At 48.0% G+C, this 12,580-nt stretch overlaps 1 protein-coding gene across 1 annotated transcript in view; it reads right to left on the reverse strand.

Moving 5' to 3' along the window:
- LOC119398705 (fatty acid synthase-like) overlaps positions 1-12,580 on the reverse strand; it is a 108,995-nt gene that overhangs the window by 61,361 nt on the left and 35,054 nt on the right. The window contains exons 9-11 of the mRNA XM_037665529.2: positions 8,504-8,758; positions 7,320-7,536; positions 1,755-2,009 (exon numbers count right to left, since the gene is read on the reverse strand). Coding sequence (XP_037521457.2) covers positions 1,755-2,009; positions 7,320-7,536; positions 8,504-8,758 — 727 coding nt within the window. The remainder of the gene's footprint in view (positions 1-1,754; positions 2,010-7,319; positions 7,537-8,503; positions 8,759-12,580) is intronic.

Here is a 12,580-nt window from a genome sequence, read left to right on the forward strand (position 1 = left end):
CGCAGCCTTCGACTGCGCCTCATGCAGAATGAAACGTGCCGGCCGTCTTTAGTCGCGCGAAAGGTCATTGGCAGGGCGGGGGGTCTGCATGACTGCGGCAGGAACTCCGCACTTTGTTCGGCCGGGCGCGGTCATTCTTATTTTGCTTTCTTTTGTTCTATAACATGCGACTGATGTGGCGAATGCTTAATATTATCATACTGTCTACTGTTAGAAGATGTTTCAGCTAGTCAACCTAATTGGCTTGTAAGGGGAGTGTGGGGACTAGAAACTGCGCGTCTCGTCTCTCCATTTTCTAGTACTTTGTGATCTCTATGGCGCGTTGCGCTACTGTATTTTTGCTACATAAGCCCCTGAAGTCTTTCAGCACTGATGATCAACTTTCAAAACTAACTGCCATCACAGTGTTGTACGCTTGGTTTCGTTCATCCAGGGCTACTCTGCTTCTTTCGCGTTACGCTGTCCTCTCCCTACTATACACAGATAACCCTTGCCGACCATTAAACAATCTCTGGTGACCTATTTATTCACCTAATACGTGATATCCTCATTTCTATTTATAGGGACCCCTGCAACGCTTTTCGAACACAGGCGGAAAACGCTGCGACCCTGTAAAAAAGGCGCCCGTGAACATCCGCATCAAGTAATAATCACATAGCACGCAGCAGGACATTCACAATGCTGTGTAAAAGACAGCCGAAAGTCGCTTGCTCCCTCCCCGGCGAACACACGCAGCAGGCGGGAGCAAGCGAACACGACAGCTATTGGGTAGCTTCATGAAAGGCGGGTCAGCGTAATATCATAGTAGCGACGTGTCCGTGACGTGTTGGTGCTGGCTACGTTCACTGGGTGTCGCCACGTGCCGGCGCCGAGCATGTTCAATCAATCAATCAATCAATCAATCAATCAATCAATCAATCAATCAATCAATCAATCAATCAATCAATCAATCAAATTTTATTAGTGTTGTCAAAAATATAGTACATTGGAGGTAAATATGCAGGAGGAGGTCCCAAGGTTACACACCGCAGGCGGGACCTCCTTTGTTAATACAATGGAAAACTAAATTAAGAAAAATTAAGTTCGAACCGGAAGTCACGACGAATACGTTTAAGGACGAACCAAAAGGGTCCAAACCATGACAGGGGTGACGAGACGCAACGCAACTTTCGGGTCCAGCATCATTTTCTTGCCACTCCACTCCCATGCGTTGCTTCCAGCGCGCTTGCCTGCGCCGAAAGAGGCAAAGCGCGAAATTCGTGTACTCCTCTTATGTAACAATTGGTCCTTCAAGACACCCTCTTCTGCGATTTACTCCTCTTATACTTGACAGATTAGAAGGCTTGTTGCGGCCTGATATTACCCAGGCAACAACGCCCAAAGGAAGGTCTTCCTATGCTGACTTAAAATGTGCTGCAGGGCTTCCTTTAATGTGCCATTAGATTGATTTTATACATGGTGATAGCCGTTGCTATATACCTGTTCTACAGCAACAGCCTCCCTTTCGGAAAGTGCTGGATGCAGCGGTGGTACGCTGATAACTATGGCGCCGATCCGTGGTCGTCGGCAAGGGGGGTGCAAAAGGGGCACTTGCCCCCCTCAAGCCACACCGGCACTTGCCCCCACCCAAGCTGCGCTCTCCCGCTGCCCCAGCAGCGATGAAACACGCCCAAGACAAAATCCAATTGACTCCCGTGCGCCGATCAAAACATATATAACGCGCAAAGTGCCCGTATCAAAAGAGAGTTTCTCACTTTTCATGTCTGCCTTGAGAATACCCTGGAAGGCTCCGTGGTAGTCGTAGCCACGAAGCCTGAGTTCTTTGTAGATGTCAGCAGCGTCCAGCTCGTAGACGACCGTGTCATCTGGCTCACACGGCGGGTCCTGGTCAAGAAGCTTCTCACCTTCCTCAGCCTCGCGCACACGGCCGGTAGCCACCACTGTGCCTGCTTCGCCGACTTCGAAATCGCCTGTCAGTCGCATCACGTTCACCAGGAAACGCACGGTGCCTGCACACGCGCGCATTGCGAGACGTGACTTCCCATGAAGCGAATCTTTGGCACTGTCACCATCCTGAAACCATTTTCAATGACGTGTGATGGACGTGTTATTACTTCTCATCACTTGACTTACCGTCAGTGTCGTTGCCGCGCGAACGTATCAAGGACATTTTCTATGTTATATTGCCCTTAGAGTGAAAGTCCTTTGAGAAGTGAAAGTGTCTTAACAGTTTGCTGGATGAAAACCGCATCGGAACCTCGCTCGGTGAACGGCACATTCTTCTGAACGGCCCGAAAAGCGGAGACCGCCCAGTGCTCGCGACATGCGCAAGTGTGTACATGTAAGCGTTTGGGATGGTCCGTTAGTTGTGTATGCTTTTTCCGTCATTGAAGATAGTGGTTCGTAACCCGCCCGATGTTGTGAGCTATTGGATGCTTGTGACCTTTTAGTCATTATGGAATATCGGACGCGAGGAGAAACCGCGGCGTCGTTGGCCATAGCACCTTCATGACGCGAAAAGCTGCATGACGTGCCGAGGCTTCGGCGCCTTTACAGTTGCTTCGCTTTCCGTTACATTGCCGGGAGAATTTCGGTCTCTCGTAGCCGTTTTTACGCAAGAGCGGCTTTGGCATTTATTTTTACTTTAGGAATGAATACGCTGCAAGAGACTATTCGAAATTCTGGCGTGCCATTTTCCACATCGTTTAGCTCTACGTATGCTTTCACATATATACAAATCAGCTCCAGGAGAATTCGTCACGGCGTCAATTGTTAGAGCTTGGAAGTAGCACGAAGTGACAGCTACTTGTGCAAATGTACAACAGTGGAATACGGGAAGAAATTAGAGTAAGGCTGCCAGCTGTGCTTGTGACCCCCACGACATACAGTTGAGTTGAAGCTCGATTTAACGAAGTGATGAGGGCGCTCTAATTATTTCAGTAAATCGGGATATTCGTAAATTCGGTAAAGGGTTTTCTCGGTCCTTCGAAATTTAAAATTGTAACATAGCGTCGCTCGAAAGCTACCGCGGCATTTTATTTGCCACTAATACACGCCTGCGCGTGTGAAAAGTCCGCGAGGGCAGCCCGATGAATTCCTCCCATGTCTGGGATATACAGGCGAGGTAGACGGCTAAGTGATGCTACGGACAAGCTGCCGATATTAAGAGACAGGAAGCATAGGCGTGCGCAGATGGGGGGCAGCCCCCCCCCCCCTAATCACCTAAGAGGGGGGGCGCAAAATCTGCCCGTACATTGGACTTAGTAGGGTGGTGGGGCGCTGCGACGAACCTTTGCCCCCCTAATGGGGAACCCTGCGCACACCTATGACAGGAAAGAACGAATTCAGTTATTGCGCTAGCAGGCAGAGCAAGAAAGTTCCGAGAACAATCAGTGCCATCTGTAGCATAAACCATAAATAACGAAAGCAACCACCGTGTTCCTGTGAGAGTATTTGCAGGCATAACAACCACCATCACCCAGCGCCCACTTGACCTGTAAAAGCGCTACCGACTACGGCGTTGCAGCCTCGTCAAAATAAAACTTGTGTCGTGACTAAGGTGGCTAGATATTTTAACGTGATAGCGTTACAGCGCACATTTCAGAAAAGCCGTCGGTGTAAAAAGTGGAAAGACATAACTCAATTTCCGCTCATTTATTACCTCAAAAACTTCGTTAAATCGAATTCAGTGCCATGAAAACCTCTTTGATCCGATCTGATGACAACATTGAACCCTATGGGTACCTGCGGGGAATGGAAATTTCTTCGTTAGATCGGAAAATTCGTGAAATCGTGTTTCGTTACATCAGGTTTCAACTTATCGCGTGAACCGTGGCTCAATAATTGGTCCCAACCTAAAACGAATCTCGCCGTGCATGTACAGGAACGATCGATGTGCTTTGTCACGATTTCCCGAAAAGCGCGCTCTCAGAGCGGCATTGTTTGATTTTATGCGCTCAGGTCATTGCGGTCAGGTCATTAAGATTTCTTTTTCTGTTGGCCATCTACGTGTCTCAAAATGCAGTTCCATAATTTCCATAAATTTATGGGCTAAATATCTTCAATACTTGAATGGCAACCGCCGGCTGCAGTGAATAAACGTCTGAAGGGGAATTCGGTAGGTTCTATCACCAGCACAGTGAAATGCCTTCGAGAGATAAAAAAAGCCTCTCAATAGTTTTCTGCAGGAAAAGTGCGCCGCGTGGTGTAAGTGCGCCTATATTATAGTTCCGAATTGTCCCAGTGAACAAGAAAGCAAAATGAACAGTTGGCTACGAATTTTATACTTTTATCGCAGCACACACGTGACGTGAAGAAAAGAAACAAAAATCTAGACATTCCGAACTAATGTGCTGAAGGTCACACTTTAGTTTTCTTGGACAGAAATCACGCTTTAGACATAGCCTGAACTTACAGCTAGCTCGAGTCAAGCAAGAAGTGCTGCCGAGTTTTCTCAGAAATTTATTTTGTACTGTAAATAATAATTTTCTTAATGGGCTGTGCTGTTTTTTTTTATGGCATGATACTCCATCACCAACAGTAACATGGTCGTGTCTTGAACACTTTCACTCTTTGACAAGCAGTTACCCTCCTGATAAGAGAATTTCATCTTGTCGTTGCATGGTGACGAAAAAATCCGAGGAAAAGAAGAATAAATCCTATTTATAGGTGGATGCATTCGGCGCTGAAGGTGTTAAAAGCACCTCGAAGGCATTAAGCAAAATTTTTTTACGTCTAATACGGCAGCATCAGGGGCGACAAAGGCTGAGGCTTTCCAACAATCCAGAATAAACTAAACCTCGTGAATGATGGAAGGATGCGGCACCTGCTACACTGCGTGAAAAAGGTGAGAAATGTAAAGATTTCTCATTTCGGTTTCTTCGCGCGAGCCACCAGTTGAACTAAGCGGCATTTATTGTTAGTGCAAGGATAGAGAAAACGGGGCCAGTCATGCGCAAGGTGGTTTGATGTTACCACAGGAAGCGTGTAGAGGAGCTGAGAAACCTTCTACGAAATAGGTTGCAATTGCGGTCATATGATCGTGGTGTCACCAGAAATCGCCAGCGACTGGGTGGTACTTAAAGATGGCAAGTTTTTTAGGGGCGATGCTCCTTATAGCATCGCCTGGTCGGTCGACGCTCCATGTGGCGTTCCCCCGCCGTCGCGTCTCCCGTATCATTCAATAGATGGCACTGTCCCATAGAGATGCATGCAAACTGCAGTTGGGTGACGATATACTAGATGGCGCTGTCCCATAGAGGTGTGCGCAATATGTGTGCAAAAAAGAAAAAAAAAAGAAAAGAGGGAAAAGAAGAAAAAGAAAAGAAAGAGAAAAAAGGAAAAAAGAAAAACAAAAGCAGCGGCACCCTGCACGCTAGATGGCGTGCAGTAATCAAAGCGGCGTATCGCTTAGATTACTGCTGGGCGAAACCACTGAACATTTCACGGTGTAACCATGGTTGCTTCAGGAGCTTCGCCCAAGGTCTTCATCATTCACCCGTGGATATGCTGTAATTTTTCGGCACCCTCTTGCTGCTGAAAGCTGCAGCAAAAATTGGGGGACCCTTAAGCTTCGCCTTTAAGATTTCAACGCGATAGCGAAATCCGGCCCCTAAGGCGCACTTCAACCACTAAGTGCATATACTTATTATTGTGTGTTACACACACACACACACACACACACACACACACGCGCGCGCGCGCGCGCGCGCGCGCGAGATGTATCTATAGTACCGGTACAGGTTTTCGATCTAAAGCACTTCCCTGTGCTAGAGTCGAGACTTGTTTCTCACAATGTCTCACAGCAGCACATTATGTCATGTTTGCTGTTTGCTTGATATGTTTTCCGCTAGGTGGACATAGTTGTCCATTTTTGGAGCTGTTTGCAAGTTTGTGTGTGTTTCTAGCGGCGATGAGTGCACTAAACAGGCTTTTCTCGAAGCATGGCGTCGCGCAAAAACGTAGTTTGATGGCCTCGCCAATGCGCCTACAAATCGCCGAATGGGCTAATTTTCGTCGTGACACCTGCCGAACAAGATGCGTTAAGGAGACTCCTTCCACTACATGGCATTTATGTAGTGTATTTTTCCGAAGCAGTTGCAAGTGACATCGTTGCTTTGTGGTAGGGCACCTGCTTTCCACGCAAACAGCCCGCGTTCGATCCTCAGTGGCACCGAAAAGTTTTGTTCATTTTATTTGCATCTTTTTTATTTGCATCTTTCGCTATTTTTCTGTCACGGACGGTTTTTCGCTAACACGCGACGCCGTCACTGACGCCGACGGCGGAATTTTTGCTAAACGAGCTCTCTAACGCTATCGCGTTAATATTGTAGCCAAAGACCAGTGCCGAGTGGAACCTCTCCTCTCCATTGCCTCCTCTCCATTGCCTCCTCTCCATTGGCTCCACTGAGGACGCTTCATGTTTCAAGATTGCACTGAGTGGTCATATCTTGAGCTTCTAATAACTCAGTACTGTTTGAAAATGTATTTCGATTTATTTGTTGTATTTTTGTGTTATATTTTTACTGCATTTTTTTATATTACCCACCACCTCTTTAACGCCTTTATGCGCCCTTAAGGTAATTTAAATAAATAATAAATAAATAAATAAATAAATAAATAAATAAATAAATAAATAAATAAATAAATAAATAAATAAATAAAGCTGGGCTTTGATAGTCGTGTTTTGAAGTTGGCTTATGTTTTCTTGTAAGCATTGTTTGTCTCATCCAGTATGTGTCCTCAGCAGTATAGACAATCACTTTTTGTATTCCCACGGACGTGCGCGGTGGCAAAGAAAGTCAGTTTGTGGTAAAACGTGTAGAGTGCTTTTTCTTCATTTAGTTTTCTTTGGTTTCTTTAAGAATATGATGCACGTCCAAATTTAACAAATCTCAGCATCTTTGTGTAAAAACGTCGCGCTGACCCGGAGTGATCAAAAGTGGTATGGCAGGGAATGTCGCTGCTGCCGGCTGTTAATCGAAAGCGATAGTTCTTGCCTGGAGTGTTTCATGGAGGTTAATACATTTAGCTTTTCCTGCATGTGTTAAGTGTCTGCGATAAACCCTCTGTAAAACTGAAACGCCAAGGATGGCACGGCGTTTTTGACAAAGCCAGGTCCACGTACCTAAACGTCGGCTAGCCTGTCTGTGACCCTCGTACCTGTTCATCCAACATCAATAGCACACCTGTCGCACATGAATGTATCCTTAGATTTCTTCACTCAATTCATTTTGGCAGGTCCGCCGGCTTTCACAATGCTCAATTAAATATTTCTGCGGCGCGTCCGCGATTATGGTTACACGCCGTCGATAACTTACCGCTTTCGGGCAATATGGTGGCCCGATGGATGGAAACGTCCTCGAAAAGCACTGGAAGCTGATCCAATGGCTTTCCGATTCTCTTTGCCAATGACTTCCAGATTAGCATCAAGTATCCTGCCGCTGGGAAGAGCACACGACCATCTGTCTGCTGCCCGCTTAAGTACTTGTCTGTCTCGTTGGCCTCCAAGTCAATTTCCACGATGTCCTCAGCCATCTGAGTTTTGCGAGATGCGTAAAGAACAGTTCAAGTCGCAGATGTGCAAACTCAAGTGCCACATGTGCGTTTTGTGATATAACTATATTAATTTCAGAAAGCCTGCTGATTACGCTCAGCTTTCTTTTGCCATGCTTGTTTTTCGTGGAACAGTCACGAATAGAATTCACGGTACTTTAATGCAAATTGATACGCCATAACTTTGAAGCATCGTGTACGTGTTAGCTGTGTTTTATACTGTTAATATATGACAATAATACGTTCGCCACTTGTGAGGGGTTCAAGTACATAGCCACCAATAAAGCCTCCCGGCCAATTATAACAAAATGAAGCCATAAGGTTAAAAATGAGAATATTCTATATGTAGATACATTTGAGGGGATAATTTTAGCTTTAATAAAAAACAGCTTCTACAACTCCGGCTTATTCGCCGGTACACTTTATGTTCGGGCTCTTTGAGGCTAAAAACCACTCTTCAGTATGAGGTGTTCAAAAATCCTGCGATAATGTTGTTCTTGTGTAGGCCTTGACGTAGTTATAAATCCTGCGCTTAATGCAGCTCCTTCTACAGTGAAACACGAGGACGTGCGTAGCACGGGCAACCCAGCGATTGCCTCGGCCAGAGCGCGCTTGCCGAGGCGTAGCTGCCCTTTCCTGCACGGCGCGCGTATAAGCGGGCTGTTTCAGAGGCATTTTTCGCAATTTTAGGTAACGTACTGCGATTATTTCTTGGTTATTTCTGTATTTTATATTGTTATAGACCTTGTTAGTTTATTTTGCACTAGTTTTGAGAATTGTTAGCCTCGTTTTGTGTTTGTATTGACCACTGCGTAACCAAGCGAAATGATAGAGTGGATGGCCGGCAAGCGGGGCCCTTGAAGGGCTAAGCACCCAAAAGTCACAGCAACATTTATTTGACAACCGATAGTTTCGCACGAGCTTCAAAGGCACATTCCCGTAAGCTCACCGTATGTGACGCAGAATCCTTCCAGTTGACAACCCTCCATTGTTGTGAGTGGTCCCAACTGACGAGATGTGCTATGCTGGGGGTGCCGCGTGGCACGGGCCACGGAACCGATGGATAGAGGGGAGACAAGTTCAGCTGGAACCCCAGAGTGTGAAGTTTGCCCAGCGAGCCTAAGAAGTACTCCACGTTGTCCGCGTTGCGCTTCATCAGGCCCAAACAGGTGGCGTCGGGGCTCACGACGCGACGTAGGATGGCCTGCGTGTAGTCCAAGGATAATACAAGACGATGGATGGTTGTTCATTCAATATAGACTAGCAAAAATGCTAAGTTCTGGATTTGACGTGCCAACACCACGGTATCAATGTTGGGCCAACCGTAGTGCGGGATAGAGGTGTGCACGGGCTCCGGGTAACCCGAAAGCCCGAGCCCGACCCGGCCCGCGGGCCGGGCTCGGGCGGGCCGACGTATTTTCACCTCGGGCCCGGGCCGGGCTCGGGCTACTTGGAGTTTTATCGGGCCGGGCTCGGGCCCGGCGCAAAGCCCGACTCGAGCCCGAAATATAGAGAATGAGCGAGAATTGTTTTCCAGCACGCATACAGCGCCTTTTCCGCGACCGCCGTTTACCGCTTTTCCTTTCCATTCGCTACTTTAAACAAAAGGGAAGCAGGTAAAGCACTGCCTCTGTTGCACTCCGACAAACAGATTAGTAACAGCACCTGAGCTAGTGACGGCGCCACCCGACTGTTTGCGTTAGATTTAAGGCCAAATCCGATATGAGTGAAAATGCACGCGACAGCGACGAGCGACCCGATGTAGATCGCCTTCGTGCAAGCTGACGCTTGCATGGGCATACCCCATACTCGTGACGGCTTTGGCGAGCGAACTCCATTGTTGCTGGCATGAGGCCGTCTACTTGTATAGCAAAAGTGCCTCGCTGTCGCAGGTATGCAATGCAAATAAAATATTTGTTGCATGTTGGTACGTAAAAAGTTTACCGTTGTCTCGCAGTACTTTTTATATGAACGTGGATAGTTATTACGTTATTTGTTGGTGTACAGCTGATGTGCTTAGTACGTCGTTGATGTACATCCGGTTCGGGTGTTTTGTGACTTCTGGGTGATGAGCGATGGTTTCCAAATGTGAAAAAACCGAGCGATCGCGCGATTTCGAGCACGCGATACATCGCGCGAACGGCCCGTTTCGTCGCTCGTCGCTGTCGCGTGCATTTTGGCGCATATGGGGTTTGGCCTTTACTCGTAACTACTCTACGCGAACTCTGGCAGCACGCAAGAAGAGTGGGTGTGACTCGCCGGCTGTCTTGCGTTCCGTTTTTCCTCTGCCAGCCAAGCCCGTTAAAAAGGACAATAAAAAATTGCCTTCATTATGTGAAAAAATCGCTCGATATAGAAATGCATTACCTGCTCGTTCAAATGCCGTTCAAAAAGCCGGGCCGGGCCGGGCCCGGGATTGTGTTTTCGTACGTCGGGCCGGGCCGGGCGGGCTCGCAGCCCTTTGCCGTCGGGCTCGGGCGGGCCTTCGACAAAGTCAGCGGGCCCGGGCCGGGCTCGGGCTCGGAAATATGGCCCGTGCACAGCTCTAGTGGTGGATTCCAGAATAGGTTTGACCACCTGGGGTCTGTCAACGTGCACACAAGTCTAAGTGCACTGGCGCTCTTGCATATCGTTTCCATCGAAATGCGTCCGCCTTGAGTCAAACCTGGGTCCTTGAGCTTGCTGTAGGAATGCTTCAGTTAACTGCACAGGACAACTTTACTGCGAGTTTTAATAATTGTTTTAGGAGGCAAGGAATATTTTTGGGGTTGCGGGGCCCCCAGAGTAGTCTAAATAAATAAATAAATAAACACCAACAAGGCGGCCAGTGCCATGGTACTAAAACTACTGGCTTGGTACTTACTATACCTGCAGTAACTAAATATGTTGTGAATGTTGTGAAAAACATTTACTACCTCAAGTTAGTTAATACCGCAACTTTTCCTTTTTGGAAGAGCGCACGTTTGCCGAATGCGAAACTTCGCTGTAGCGGATCATGGCTTAGCCCATAGCAGCTGTGGTGGATCATGACTTAGCCCCTCTACATCTGATTAGTTAAGGACAAAAAGCTTGGCTTGAGAGGAAGACAAACTTTAATTGCCTGCACCTCCCTTAACGTAAGGTGCTTGGCGTTAATTAGGTCGTGAGGCATCCACTCTATTGTAGCCTAATCACTCGTATATGCAATAAGTACAACGTTTCAATAACCCTTTAAGTGTAACTACCATTTACGCCTCTTTGTAGTGTTGCATTTAGGTTATGCGTTATTTGCGAGCGTGGAAAGAAGCAGACTTGGCAGCAGGAATATGCAGTTTGTTAAAGCCACTGGACTGCGTTATACTGGATGAGCGCTCATTCGTTGGACTTCTCTTCAGCTCCAACCGCTACAATCCGCTGAGAAATAGGCATTAGATATCACGCTTAGTCTGAGATGTAGAGACCCTCGAGCAGAAAACACGCCAGGAGCAAAACTCATCATTTTATTTAAACGCACAATTTAAAGATATTTGAGTAACGGAATTACGGCACAGCGCGAGCGTACGTACGCTCGCGCTCTGCCGTAACTCCAGCACACGAGACTCAAGAACGACGGTGCTCTGCCCTAAGAGCAGTCGTTTTGTAGTGTGCACCTCCATACAATACACGACCGTTCTTGCATTACTCAATCCTCGATATTGAGGCGCCCCATGTGGGAATCGCACGTGCAACTTCTTGATGAGCATCGGCGTGGCATGATCACAAAGCCACTTCAGCGGGTATACGACAAAGGAATTACTGATATTTATGAACAGTAATAATGTCGATCCATAGTTGCAGCGCTGTAATATACATTTTCTTCCTTTGTGATGCGATACTGCGAATTTGTTCCGTTGTTTTTAAGTGCGAATGCACTTTATAAGCGACCCTGAATCCGCCGTCCCATAGCAACGGCGCGAGGAGCGGAGAGGAGCGTCTGTAGCAACGGCGCAGCGACGTCACGCCCCACGTGACTGCGCGCGCTCCGCCTTCCGCTCCGTGGCTGCGCGCGCCCCGCGCATTGCCTGTGGTGATTCTGGCGCGGGGACGCGCGATGCGTGAGCGAGCGCGGGCCCTCGAATTCGATCGGCCGGACGCGCGCTTCAAGCGAGACTTCCTGGACCGCAGCTTCGGATATAGCTGCGCGGTGTGCGATCGACTGTGGTTCGACAACAACCTGAGCCCCATCTCGGGCGTGCGCAACGCCACCAACAAGTTGAACGCGTTGCGGGTTCTTTGGAACGAGTTCGGAAGACAGATCATCATCATCAGTAAAAGTGCTTTGCACTTAAAAACGGCCAGACCTCCGTGGGTCGGCTGGCGCGTGCTCTCTCGCTGCCGTCTCCTTCGCTCGGCTCTGCAGTTTAGTCGCGCGCGCCCCCTCATAGCATCACCCCGTGCTTCGCACTTCCTCATACTCCCCTTCGGCGAAATGCGGGTTTTTTAAAGACGATGGTCTTTCTTGGGATACTTAAACGAAGAAATCTTGGTCTGTCTGTCTTTCTGTTTGTCGGCACGTCCCTCGATTCAGCCTCCGGCCAAAGTTGAACCACTTGCTTACCGCCCACCCAGCTTGAACGTTGTCGTGAACGTTGTCGATCAAAAAGTAAATATTACGCATGTCTGAGGCGCGACATCACTAGGTAAGTGTTAGATGGTGTGTTCCTTTAGTAGAAAATACATAGATACGTAATTCTAAAGACCCTAGTTTCTTAAGCTGCACTGAAACTGCGGATGCGCTCAACACGCGACGCGCCGACGAAAACCCTCTGCCACGGAGGAAGGCAATAACCTTCCTCTCCGTGCCCTCTGCACAAGCTCGTTTCCCGACGTAGAGCGGAGTAGCGCATCTGTCTTCCAAACGCCGCTAGCAACCATGCGTTGCGGAGAAGCTGACGATGGGGCCAAGTTTTGTATTTCTCGATGGCGCCGCTGCAGCGAACTGGATTGACGCTAGTCATTCACATTAAAGTAAATCACCGGTCTTCGACACGCCAAACATGTCGACCGG

The sequence above is a fragment of the Rhipicephalus sanguineus genome, chromosome 7 (genome assembly GCF_013339695.2).
Source record: "Rhipicephalus sanguineus isolate Rsan-2018 chromosome 7, BIME_Rsan_1.4, whole genome shotgun sequence".
NCBI lineage: Eukaryota > Metazoa > Arthropoda > Arachnida > Ixodida > Ixodidae > Rhipicephalus > Rhipicephalus sanguineus.